Consider the following 12,393-nt stretch of genomic DNA (forward strand, 5'->3'; position numbering starts at 1 on the left):
AAATAAAATACAAAACAGGGCTGGGGATGTGGCTTGGGGTAAGTTCCCTTGAGTTCAAACCTCCCTACAACTCACAAAGCAACCACAATGACACCAACAAAAATAGCTATGTATAACTGCCTGGTGTGGTGATACAGACTTATAATCCCAGCAACTCAAGAGGCTAAAACAGGAGGATTGCAACTTCAAAACCAGCCTCAGTAGTTTAGTGAAGGTCTAAGCAAGTTACTAAGACCCTGTTTCAAAATTAAAAAATAAAAAGGACTGGGGATGGCTCAGTGATTAAGTGCCTGGGTTCAGTTCCGAGTACCCCCCCCCCAAAAAAAAATCTACAGAACAATATTTGACTTAATAAAATATATCTATATGGGAAGCTAATTTCAATTCAGGGGAAAATTTTTATAAATATATAAATTAATTGTCCAGGTGTTCCTTATTTTTCACTGTCAAATTAAAATTTACACTGAAATGACTGCGTGATTAATTGTATTTTCTTCTCAAGTATAATCAATTAATTTGGAATTATAAAATCTTTTTTTTCACAAAGGTTTTATATCAGTAGTGAAATAAGCTTTGGCCTTTATTATTGTAAAATTTTATGATCTTTAATTGTATATGATCCTTTGTAATTAAGAACTACTCCCTGCATGCTCATGTATAATGTCCTCAGGAATCAAAGAAAAAGAAGGAAAGAGAATGAAAGCTTGTCTAAATAGCATGGTAGGAGTCTGGTAGAGTTTTTTTTTTTTTAATACAAATGTAGATTTATTTTATAGTTTCTGAAGTTCTGGATTGTATATCACAAGACATCATTTTGACTTGTGACAAGAAGAGGGAAAAAAAAACAAAATTTATCAGCTTACCATAAATACTGTTTTCACTGAAGGTTGTATCAGTGATTTAGGAATAATAAATTTCTAATCAACATGCTATTGGGAGAAGTTGGTTTGTTCAAGATGAGATTTGCTTAGCGATGAGATGACGGTCCTGCATAAAAATTCTCTGTGCCAGATGGGGTGGCACAGGTCTGTAATTCCAGCAATTTGGGAGGCTGAAGTAGGAGGACTGCAAGTTAGGGGGCAACCTCAGCAATTTAACAAGGCTTTATGCAACTTAGTGAGACCCTGTCTCAAAACAAAAGGTAAAATGGGCTGGGAATGTGACTCAGTGGTAAAACACCCCTGGGATCAATCCCTAGTTACCCACCCCACCCCCACATACACACACACAAAATTATCTAGGCTTTTTCCTTATAGTGTACTAAGGAGATCCTAAAGTACTTCCTATAAAAAAGTAAGAGTTAAAATAAATGAAATTCTGTAATAAGGCTCTTCAGAGCCACATTCAGGCAGAGAACAGCCTGGACAGCCAGTCCCCTGTGTGAATCCTGCCATTTGATGAACAACGCAGAGCCACATCGAAAGCTGTGATCTTTAAAAATGTCCAGATGGAGAAGATTATACTGGAACATTCAGAAATAATGACAGAAGGCGGCTCATCAATTTGAAAGTTGGTATCTGATGCTATGGAAAAGGAAATAAGTATTTGAATGTTGAATGACCAAAGTTAAAAACAAAAACAAAAACAAAAACAAAAACAAAAAAAAACAAAGCTGCTATCATGCTTCTATGGAGAAATCTACCTAATACTTGATCTGAATTCAAGTTTTGCTTTTCCTTTTTTGAACACTTGATTTCCTCACCACCTGGAACTTCTAGTGAATCGTAATTTCAAAAGTCTGTATCATGCTGTCATTTCTGAGAATTTAGGGCATCCTCAGAAATTCCACTGACATTTAAAATTAAAGAATGCCATCCAAAGGTGAATGGCTTTTATCCAAATTCTTGATTGAGAATGTCCTTTTTCCCCCAGCCAGTGTCTGGAGAATGTCTGGAGAGTGTTAGAGGAATTGGTTATAAAAGATAAAGACAAAGCAAAACAAAACAAAAAAAATCTTCAAAAACTTCAGATATCATTATTGATGAATTTCTTCAGCAATTGCTGAATCCTTGATTAGGCTTCTGAAACAGAGTCTGAGAATAAATTCCTGAAAGAGCAATTGAAAGGCTAGCTAGTACATAAAGTGCACATAAGGGCATCCTGTTTTCCTTTCCTCATCCCTTCTGCTGTCATGGATTTAACTTAATTATTTTAAAAATAATGTTTCTACAATTCAGATTGTGCCTTGGCTTCTCTGCCCTCATTCATTATCTCCTTTTCCTTCTGCTCCTCATAAATTGAAAAGTTTTGGACAGGAAAGAAGAAAACTTAGGGAAATGCAGATCCTCACTAAAGCCAGCTTAAAATCTTACCCATATTTGCAACTGAATTTATTGTTCGTAGTAAAATTACAGTAAAACAACAGTAAAAGGATAAAAATGTTTTAAAACCTAATGGAAAGGAAGGAGAAAATAGGAAAGAAAATACCAATTATGCCAGAAGTCAACAAAATTTTTTAGGACATCGAGCAGATGAAGGATGAATATGTGGGATAGCTAACAGAAGGAAGATAAAACTAAAAAAAAAAAAAAAAAAAGTGCCTGCAGAGTGGGATAGCTAAAAAGAGGCAGCATTTACTGGCTTATAAAGCCCAACAAGGGTATTCATATGCACATTATTGAGGAAGCGCTTTCAGGAGCAATGTGTAAGTGAGTGAAGGAGGCAAGGCAGAGAAGGAAAGAGAGCTAAATACGAATGTGGTTAAGGTTAGGTTTAGGCTTTGTCTGAGCCCAGATCCCCTAGGACTTTCTGTTGCATAAATTGTATCACCTTCTTCCAACAGGAGACAAGGCAGAGACAGGGGCCTTTCTACCAGATTCCAGTTAGTTTTCGCCTTGACCAAGGAGGGAGTGGTTTCCATTCCAAGGCCAATTTATCTGGGAAAAGTTATGTATTTCGTGAACCACTGGCCAAAGCAGTAAAGGCCCACAGAGGAAGGGCATATCAGTTCCACCTCTGAGGTGGATTCCAGGAAACCAGGAATTATTAGGAACACCTGGGACAAAGTATTTGATTCAAAGTCCCTTGCAGGAATGATTGGACACCCCAAGTACTCATTCCACCCAATCCAAATAAACAAGTATCCACAAGCCTTGGTCCCTAAACCCCCACTTCTCTCTTGTTAATATACTTTGTAGAAAATATGAATTGGAGGAATTTGTGAGACTCAAGAGGCATGTGCAAAAAACACAAGACAACTAAATGAAAGTCTACAAGTGGAATTCTGAACCTCACGTCCCTCATCTGCCATCTGTCTCTAGAATTTGGTCACATATATACACTTATGTGGAGAGTGGATGATCTGAAGAAACCAAATGGAGCAGATATAGGCAGGACACACTTCTGTCCACCCCACCCAATAATCTATCTTATAGCAAAGCATACTTGCTAATGAGCCTCACTCACATATATAGAAATTCCAAGAAATGTTCCAGGGTCTTAATCTGAAATAATCAAGCATGACTAGTCATTTGAGAAAAAAATAAATTTTGCCATGAAGGATGCAATACAAACACAGGTGACATAGGAAAAATGTTTAAAATCAGAGTTACTATCTACTGCAAAATAAAGGAAAATACTTTTAACCCATAAAAAATAAAATGAAGAATAAAATCATTGGAAAGCTAATTTGTTTTATTTCTTACAATAGAAAATTAAATTACATTAATTGTAAAATAAAATTGAGAAAAACTTCTAGATTATATGACGAAAGGACAATAAGATATAAAATGGGAAAAAAGAAAACCTGAAAGAAACTTAGACATTTAATTTAAGGGTTACAATATTTTAATAATTGACTTTGTAGAAATAGAGAAGAGTAAAAATAGGGGAAGGGAATTATTAAAGAATTGTTTGAAAAATGTAGAAATGACACAAATCTCACCACTGAATAAATAATACAATAATAGAAGAAAGAATGAAAATGAGAATATCATCATGGAATTTCAGAGATTAAGAGATTTTAGAAGTTTGGGGCAGTAACAGGGAAGTAGATAGGAGCGAGAAGCAGGTCACATGCAAAAAAGAATTAGAAATGACGTTTTTTGAGAGCAACAATGGAAAATGAAAGTCAACGGAATGATACATTTAAGTCATAGAGTGTTCAACTCAAAATCCTATTTTGAGCCAAAGTGCTAATCAAGTGTCAGGGTAAAATCATTTCAAATATAAAATGTCTCAAAAACTTTACTTCCAATGTGTTTTAGGAAACTATGAAGGAATCTAGTAGAAAGAAAGAATAAAGGAAAAAGGAAATATGACCCAGGAAATGAGATTTACTCAAAAAAAGAAGTGAAGGAACACATTAGGGTAGTAATAGCTGTAAAGTAGAAGGAAAGAGGAACCAATTCAGCTTGCAGCAGTAAGGAGGAGTCCTAGAAATTAAATATTTAGGATTACACTGAAATAGATTTCCTGATGTTTGAATATTTCTTTTGTAAAGAAGCCTTTCTTATATGTATATGAAATGTTTTCATGAAGCAACTGAAAAAAACATAAGGTTAGGCATATAGAGATCTCTAGTAGTGAAGAGATGGTGATTAACATTCAGGTGAAATAATGCTCAAGGAAAAAAAAATGCAATCCTAGTACCTTATTTGACTTTGCTACTAATAACAGAGTTAAAAATATGTAAACAGAAAACATTGATCAAAATGGGTGAAGAGAGAAATGGTTTGGTTACATAATTGGGTTATATACTCATTTAGCATAAATAAAAACTCAACAAAAATATCTAAAATTAAGAAATTAAGAAAGAACAGTGAAAGTGTGTAATTAAAAAAAAAACACCAGGTAAATTAGTGAAAATGAAATCATTGAAATTGAAGGCTTTGAAGCAGCTTAACTGGACCATGGGTGGGGTTGAACAGAGAATCTCTGATTTTTGTTATGTATGTTTTAGTGTAACTCTCTATATATGTATATATTTTCATATCAACAACAATGAAAAGATTATATTTTTTTCAGTATGAGGACCCACACTTAATTCATGGCACTCTTAATCATTATGCACAATAATGAATCATTTTAAATAAGAAAATATTTTAAAATATGAATATTTTATAATTATAAAATGTGATATATTTATAATTGTGACATATTGAAGTTGTGATTTTTATTTTTGATAATCAATTTGAGTCAAAATTCACGACAGCACAATATTTGAAATCAATGAAAATACCACATGATAGTTTTAGTAGTGAATGAATTCATTCTAATAATGTAATAGACATTGATCTTATAAAATTTAATATGTTCTATAAAATTAGTTTCAGGCTTAATTTGAAATTGTGTATTTTCAATTAAGCAATTGAGAACACTGACTGGGCATGTACCTTCCATTCTCATTTTAAAGATGTTTATTCCAGGCCAGGGAATGATCAATTTAAATAGGAATGACTTGACCACAAGGTTGCAGTCTTGAACTAGATTAATGTTAGTGTCTGTAACCACATGGCAGTGTTCTGTTTAGATTCAATAAATAAAGCTCATTCCTTATTAATTGATGGTCTCTCAATAAAATGGAGAACTTTTATACAAGGACTCTTCAGTACTTTATGAGACAGCCAATCATTAAGCATGGATTGATTATAAGGACCCACTGTGATACCTACATGATGTTAGGCGCTGGTGAGGAGCTTTGACTGATAAATGCGTAAAAATGTTTTTGGAGACTTTTTATCTCTCATATGTTCTTTAAAATATGTAAAGCCACAATGTGTAGAATTATTTGGGGAATGTTAAGTTCTACTTGAATGACATACAAATATTTTATGTCTAGGGATTTACTGATGGAGACCTACTAAAAATTCAGTTTGGAGGCGCAAATGTCTCTGGATTTCAGATCGTGGATTATGATGATTCCTTGGTGTCTAAATTTATAGAAAGATGGTCAACACTGGAAGAAAAAGAATATCCTGGAGCACATACAACCACAATTAAGGTTTGCTTTTCATTTCTGTTTTTATTTTATTTTTTTCATATAAGGGTAATGATGGAGTGTGGAAAATACAGGAAGGAATAGAGAGCCCAGATCAAATTTTGGTAAACACAGTTTATTATAGACTGCTAAATACAGTTTTTACATTATGTTTAAGTTAGAAACAATTTCGTTTTCTTCCTGTTTGCAATTACCTGCATTCATTTATTTATCCATTTGGCTTTTTTATATTGAGTGGATTCTGTACCGGCACTTGGGTGACTTAAACAAACAAACAAAAAAAGAAATAAAATAAAATAAAGAGTCCTGTTTTTACTCACAGTTTAATGGAGGAAGGGCAATAGCCCTGAGAGAATAATGCCAGGGAGAAAGGGGACAGCAAACTGAAAGACACAGCAGGTGTCTTTCCTTGAATTAGATGCTCTGGGAAGGCCTTATCTGAGGAGGAGGGAATTTTTAACATAAGACCTGAAGAATAAAAGGCAATTGGCTGTGACTTAGAAAATTTTGTTTGCAAGTAAATTAAAGAATAATAGGTGTCAATTTTCCCTTATTTATACAAAACTCCCTGGGAATCCTTTGGTCAATAAGCATATGGCCACATACAAAAAGAGTATTTATGTGTTTTTTTTTTTTGTGTGTGTGTGTGTATATGTGTGTACAAAATAACTGCTGATGAATAGCCTAGACTTTGGCACCCTTTAGAAAGCAGACAAAAACCTCAATTACTTTAATAATGAAAAAATAAATATAATGCTTTATGCAATCAAACAAGTACTTCAGGAGTACTAGATGTCATTTGCTGCTGTGATATATGACCTATACAGATTCTTCTTTGCTCTCCATGGGTTTGGACACACTGAGGCCTTCACTTATTTATTTGATCAATTTTATGTGTATCGACACATATGCATGTGTTTACCTTCAAATGTTCTATGTTTCTGCTGTTGGAAGTAAGGTTTTTTGATTTTGTTTTTGTTTTCCTTTTTTTGTTGACCTTATTGAGAGCAGAGTTAAGTCTTGGCCAAGAGTGGATTGAGAAGTGAATGGACTGAAGGAAGCATGCTGTTGACTTTCTAGAGATTTGTGACCATGACAGGCAAAGGGTGCAAAGTCTTTTCAAATGTGTAATGATTTTGTTTGTGTTTTATAAAGTGAGTTTTATATGAACCAGTTCTGGAAGTGCTATTTTAGTTGCTGTCCCCAGTCAAACTGATTATACATCATGGAGAGGGTATTTGACTATAAATTTTCTGGCTGTGAAACTGGTCCCAGATAAAGATTAGAAACTTTGATGTTCTCTATTTTGGGGTGTATAATTTAATCTTTTTAATTTTAAGTCAATTTCAGAGAAACATCCCATAGGATGTTAAAAAATAACTCTCAGTTAATTTTTTGAAGTAGATATCTTCCTGTTTGGTGGCCTTGACCGAGATTTAGCATTTAGGCTGTTTACATGTGGTTTTCTAGGGATCTGCATGTAACAAAGCTGTTGAGAATGCGAATGGACACCTGGACCCTCAGTTAATGTGAGGTGTGTCTACCTCTGTGTCCAACAGAAGTGTAACTGCCCATCCCTTTACAATGGAACTTCAGGCTTCTGTCCATCAAGACAGGATACAATTTAAGTTCTCTGAAGAAGAGCACATGTGACGTGAACACTCCATTGGTCATTGTATTGTCCCCTTGTTGTTGCTGTGAAAAGTTTGAAAGAACATGAGATTTTACTTTTTCTCCTAGAAGTCATATCATTACTCAGGTTCATGTGTATTGCATCAAAATGTGTGGTATATTCAGGGCGCAAGAGCTCTTTGGCAATACATTCTGTTACCATATTTGCCAAAAGCCAATGCCAGATATCCCTCTGCAGGGAGCATACATGAAGACCTCCTTTTCTCACTTCCTGTGTAGCATTTTTCTTCCATAATGCCTCCTTTTGGTGACTTCTAACAATTTTCAGAGATCATGATGGCCTTTCATTGTGCAATGTTGCAAAGAACATAGGTATACAAGTTGAAAAACAGGCTCTGAATCACTATTTGACCTTGGGTCCAGTTTTCTCATCTGTTCCATGCAGTCATAACTGTTAATTCCTAGGTTGCTGTGAAGATTAGGCCTAACTTTAAAAATAAAAAATGAAGCATAACATTAGAAGCATAGATACTAATACCTAAATATCTTTTCCCACTCCTGTCCTAAATGAAGGAACACCAGCCAATTGCAAAGTTATATTTCAGTTTTAACATGTTGTAATCCCTCTACTTCTACCTCAAAGGTATATTTTATAAGGTCTTTGAAACTTTAGAAAAATGACTGAAAATCTGTGGAGAAAATGCATCTGTAGGTGGGAGTTCATCCTAACAGACACAGATTGCTCATGTACTAGAGAGCCAGGAATGGAATATAAAAATAGAAATGAAAAATGTATGAATCTTGCCCTTGAGAATCTACAGTCTTATGGAGGAGACAAACATGCAACTGTAATAGAGAATGATGCATGTAAAATGTGCCAGTTCTTTGCAGATGATTAGGACAGTCTGTGAGAGGGAGATTAGGGAAGAACTTCCGTAGGAGGGACACCAGAGCAGCATGGTTGATCAGGAAAATAAGTATGGGAGGGTTTTTAAAAGAGCAGCAGGTACAGAGACTGGAAATGGTGAAACAGCATGACAGATTCAAGGAACTAGACAATTTTTGCAATTGCAAGAACTTAAATATTTGGAACTGGTGAAAGGGACATGTTTGGGGAGTTGTCAGAGGTAAGGCTATTCAAGTGCCAACAGATGTAACAGGTAGCAGTTAAAAGCTCTAATAGTTCCTCCTTATCCATGATGGGTAAGTTCCAAGACTCCAAGTGAATAGCTAAGACCACGGATGGCCTCAAGCTCTAGATATATTTTGATTTTTCATATACATACATAACTATGATAAAGTTTAATTTATACATTAGGCATAGCAAGACGGATTAACAACTATTATAAAATAGAACTATTATAACAATATACTATAATAAATGTTATTTATCGTCTCTCAAAATGTCTTATTACACTGTACTCCTTTATTTTTTTTTTCTTGTGATAATTTGAGATGATACAATGCTTACTTGATGGGGTGAACAGTAAGGTGAATAACACAGACCTTGTGACCTCAGTGTACAATTTTTTTTCTTTCTTAATGAGAACACTCACCTTTTCACTTAAAGAAAGCACTTGACAGCTCCTCTTCAGCATATCCAAATTGCCAGCATCACCACTCTAGCACTTTGAGGACATTACTAAGTAAAATAAGGGTTAACTGAACACAAGCACTGCCATACCACAAAGAGTACAAGTGACTAACAGGGTAGTGTATAAAGCGTGGATACGCTGGACAAAGGCATGATTCACATCGTGGATGAGAACAAATGAGAATGTGAGGTTACAGCATTCTACTCAGAATAGTATGTGATTTATAAGTTATGAATTATTTATTTCTGGAACTTACCATTTCATATTTTCAGACCATGGTTGACCTAGGATAACTGAAACCATGGAAATCAAAAGCATGGATGTGGGAAAACTACTTTTGAGATTTTCTCTATTTCCATAGGCAGAAGAAAGGAGCCAAAACTAGAAGGAGCTATATTGCATTCTCTAAATATAAACAGTGTATTCTCAATATATGATTCACTTAATGAGAGCAAGCAGAAATATCTATAATGAGATTATTTCCAATGAGGTTACTTTGTTTGATGTTGTTTTTTGGGTCATTGACTATATCAGGTACCTTTTCTGGTGATTTAAATCACATTTTATTACTCTACAATAAAAAAACTAGTGCTATAGGCACAAAAACTTGTAAAAATATTGTTCATTATATCAAATTCTTTCCATGGTTGGGCTTAGGAAATTAAATCAAGTGGGAATAATAAACAAATTATTGTTTTAAAGTTTTAGTCTTCCTCAAAAGATAATGCAACTTCCATAGTTTCCTAATGAAAATAAATTTCATTCAATAAATCAGTAAAATATTAAATGAGTTGAAATATTTAATATATTTTAATGACATCAAATATAAATTGCAACATTTAAATTTCTTTATTCTTACATAATATACCAAAAACACCTGGAATAATAGCACTGAGATTTTATTTTATTTTTTATTTTATTTTATTTTATTTTTTGTGGTGGTGAGCATGAAACCCAGAACCTCTTGCATGCTAGGAAAGCCCTGTAACCCTGAACTACATACACCTTAGCCTTGCACTGAGATTTTAAATCTGACTCTGTCTTTCACTAATTTGCTAATAACTTGGGATGATATTCATTCATTCACTCATTCATTTATCCATTCAACACATATTTGTTGAATTTCTACTCTGCAACAGAATCTGTTCTAAGTGTTAAAGAAAAGACAAAATTCTGTTCTTCAAGGAGTTCACAGTCTTCAGAACCAAACTCAACAATTCCCTTGTAGAACTGATACAAACTGCCTTACTGATATCTTAAACAGACATGTTCAAACTCAACTTTTGATTTTCCACCAGATAGTTCCTCCTAGCCTCTGCAAATGATTTCTTCCAAGTCATTCCCATCTCAGTTGATGACAATTCCAACCTTCAGTTGTTACTTTTCAAACTTGAAAATGACCTTGACTTCCCTCTTTCCTTTGCAGCCCACATCCAATCTGTCAGAAAATCCTATTAGCACTGCCTCATTTCTTACCACCTCCTCCACAACCACTCTCAATGCAACTATCATCCTGTCTCTGCCAGGATGATCCCCAAAGTCTCATAAACTGATTTCTCTCTTCCTACACTTCTCTCCATCTTTGTCATCCTGGTGGTTCTGTTCCAAATCCTCCAATGTGTTTCTGTTTCACTTGATGTACAAGTCATCCTCGTGGCTTAGGAGACCCTAAATGCTCTGTCACTTTGTCTCATATGACTTCCTTTCTCAGCATGGTCCCTCTCACTCACAGTGTTCCAGCAGCATTGGCATGCTTGCTAATCCTTAAGTGTCCCCGGGGTATTTTCCCATATCAGGGCTTTGGCACTGCTTATTCTGTCTTCTGGATCAATTTCCCCTTACATACCTGCATAACTGAGCCTCTTGCATTGATTAGATCCTGGCTTCAATGAAGTCTTCTCAAGGAGTCAATAGACAGAGGGTCTCTATTTAAAACTGCAGTCTCTCCATCATCAGAAGTGCCATCACCCTTCCTCTGCTTCATCTCTCCAATCCCATTCTTACCTTGAAGTATATTTTATTGGTCATTAATTCATTTATTACATTATTGTCTGCCTCTGGCTACTTGAAAGTAAGTGCACTTGAAAGTATTGTTTGTTCATGGATATATCCCAAGCTCCTAAAATAAAGTCTAGTACATAGTACCTATTCAATAAATACTTACCTAATGAACAGTAGAGGAAAAGAAAGTATCAACTATAATAAAGACAAAATTCTGGTTCTGGAGGTAAGAAAAGTCTTCTTGAAGGAAACAACATAGAGCTTAAGACCTAAAAGAGAAATGGAAATTACAGGCAAATAGAAGGGACAGTGGCTCCAGAGAGAGGGAAATGGACCGGTGAAATATCCAGGGGAAGGAAAATATGAACATTTCCACAAGGCTAAAGGTTGAACAGAGGTGCTTTGAGGGACTGTTGAGAAACTGTACTTTAAAAATGTGTGGATTCCAGGGTTGGGGGTGTAGCTCAGTGGGAGAGAGCTTGCCTAGCATGTGTGGGGTCCCAGGTCTGACCATCCAGCACTGCAAAATAGTGCAGTGTCCAGACCTTGTGTGCCTTGGTGACATACTAAGAAATATTTTGCCTTATTCTGAGATCAACAGGGAATCTCCAGAAGAGACTGCTGATCTCAGTTTAGATACAGGAAGATTATTTTGGCTGCTGTGGTGACAAGAGATAGCAGGCAATACAGGTGCAGACCAATAACACAAACAATCTAGTCAAGAGACAACAATTGTCTGAATTGTGGTTGTGATGTGGGGATGGCAAGCAATAGGTGAATTTGTTACATTCACCATTTCTCTTAATTTTCTTATTTATAAGTGAAAAAATGATGTCTTGCTGGTGTTAAGTGATATACCAGAATGTGACTTTGACATTTGTGTGGCACTTTAAATAATGCGACCATTCATTTTTGTAATATGCTGATATAAATTCCATTGAGAAATATTTATAGATCAAAAATAAGATTCTTATTGTAGCTAATTGACCCTGAGTCTTACAGGGTGGTTTGCAAGAGTAAGTACACCAGAGATACTTGTAGCAGTGAAGGATAATGAACTGTAAAATAAAAGCAATCATTCAGAAAATACAAATCACTGAGAAACTTTGTAGTTATCATTGCTATGAAATTCGATTGAAATTTCTGCCACAGCATTTGATGTGTCCATTCATTCAGCCATAGCAGAAAAGTAGTGAGTAATTTTACTTGATGATACGTAAAGTGACT

At 35.1% G+C, this 12,393-nt stretch overlaps 1 protein-coding gene across 4 annotated transcripts in view; it reads left to right on the top strand.

Annotated features, from left to right (window-relative positions):
- The window catches only part of Gria2 (glutamate ionotropic receptor AMPA type subunit 2), a 142,061-nt gene that overhangs the window by 92,945 nt on the left and 36,723 nt on the right, over window positions 1-12,393 (top strand). For all 4 annotated transcript variants that reach the window (XM_015484411.2, XM_015484414.2, XM_048813564.1 and 1 more), the window contains exon 6: window positions 5,780-5,941. In XM_015484411.2, coding sequence (XP_015339897.1) covers window positions 5,780-5,941 — 162 coding nt within the window. The remainder of the gene's footprint in view (window positions 1-5,779; window positions 5,942-12,393) is intronic.

Source organism: Marmota marmota, unplaced genomic scaffold (assembly GCF_001458135.2).
Source record: "Marmota marmota marmota unplaced genomic scaffold, marMar, whole genome shotgun sequence".
In the NCBI taxonomy this organism is placed as follows: Eukaryota; Metazoa; Chordata; class Mammalia; order Rodentia; family Sciuridae; genus Marmota; species Marmota marmota.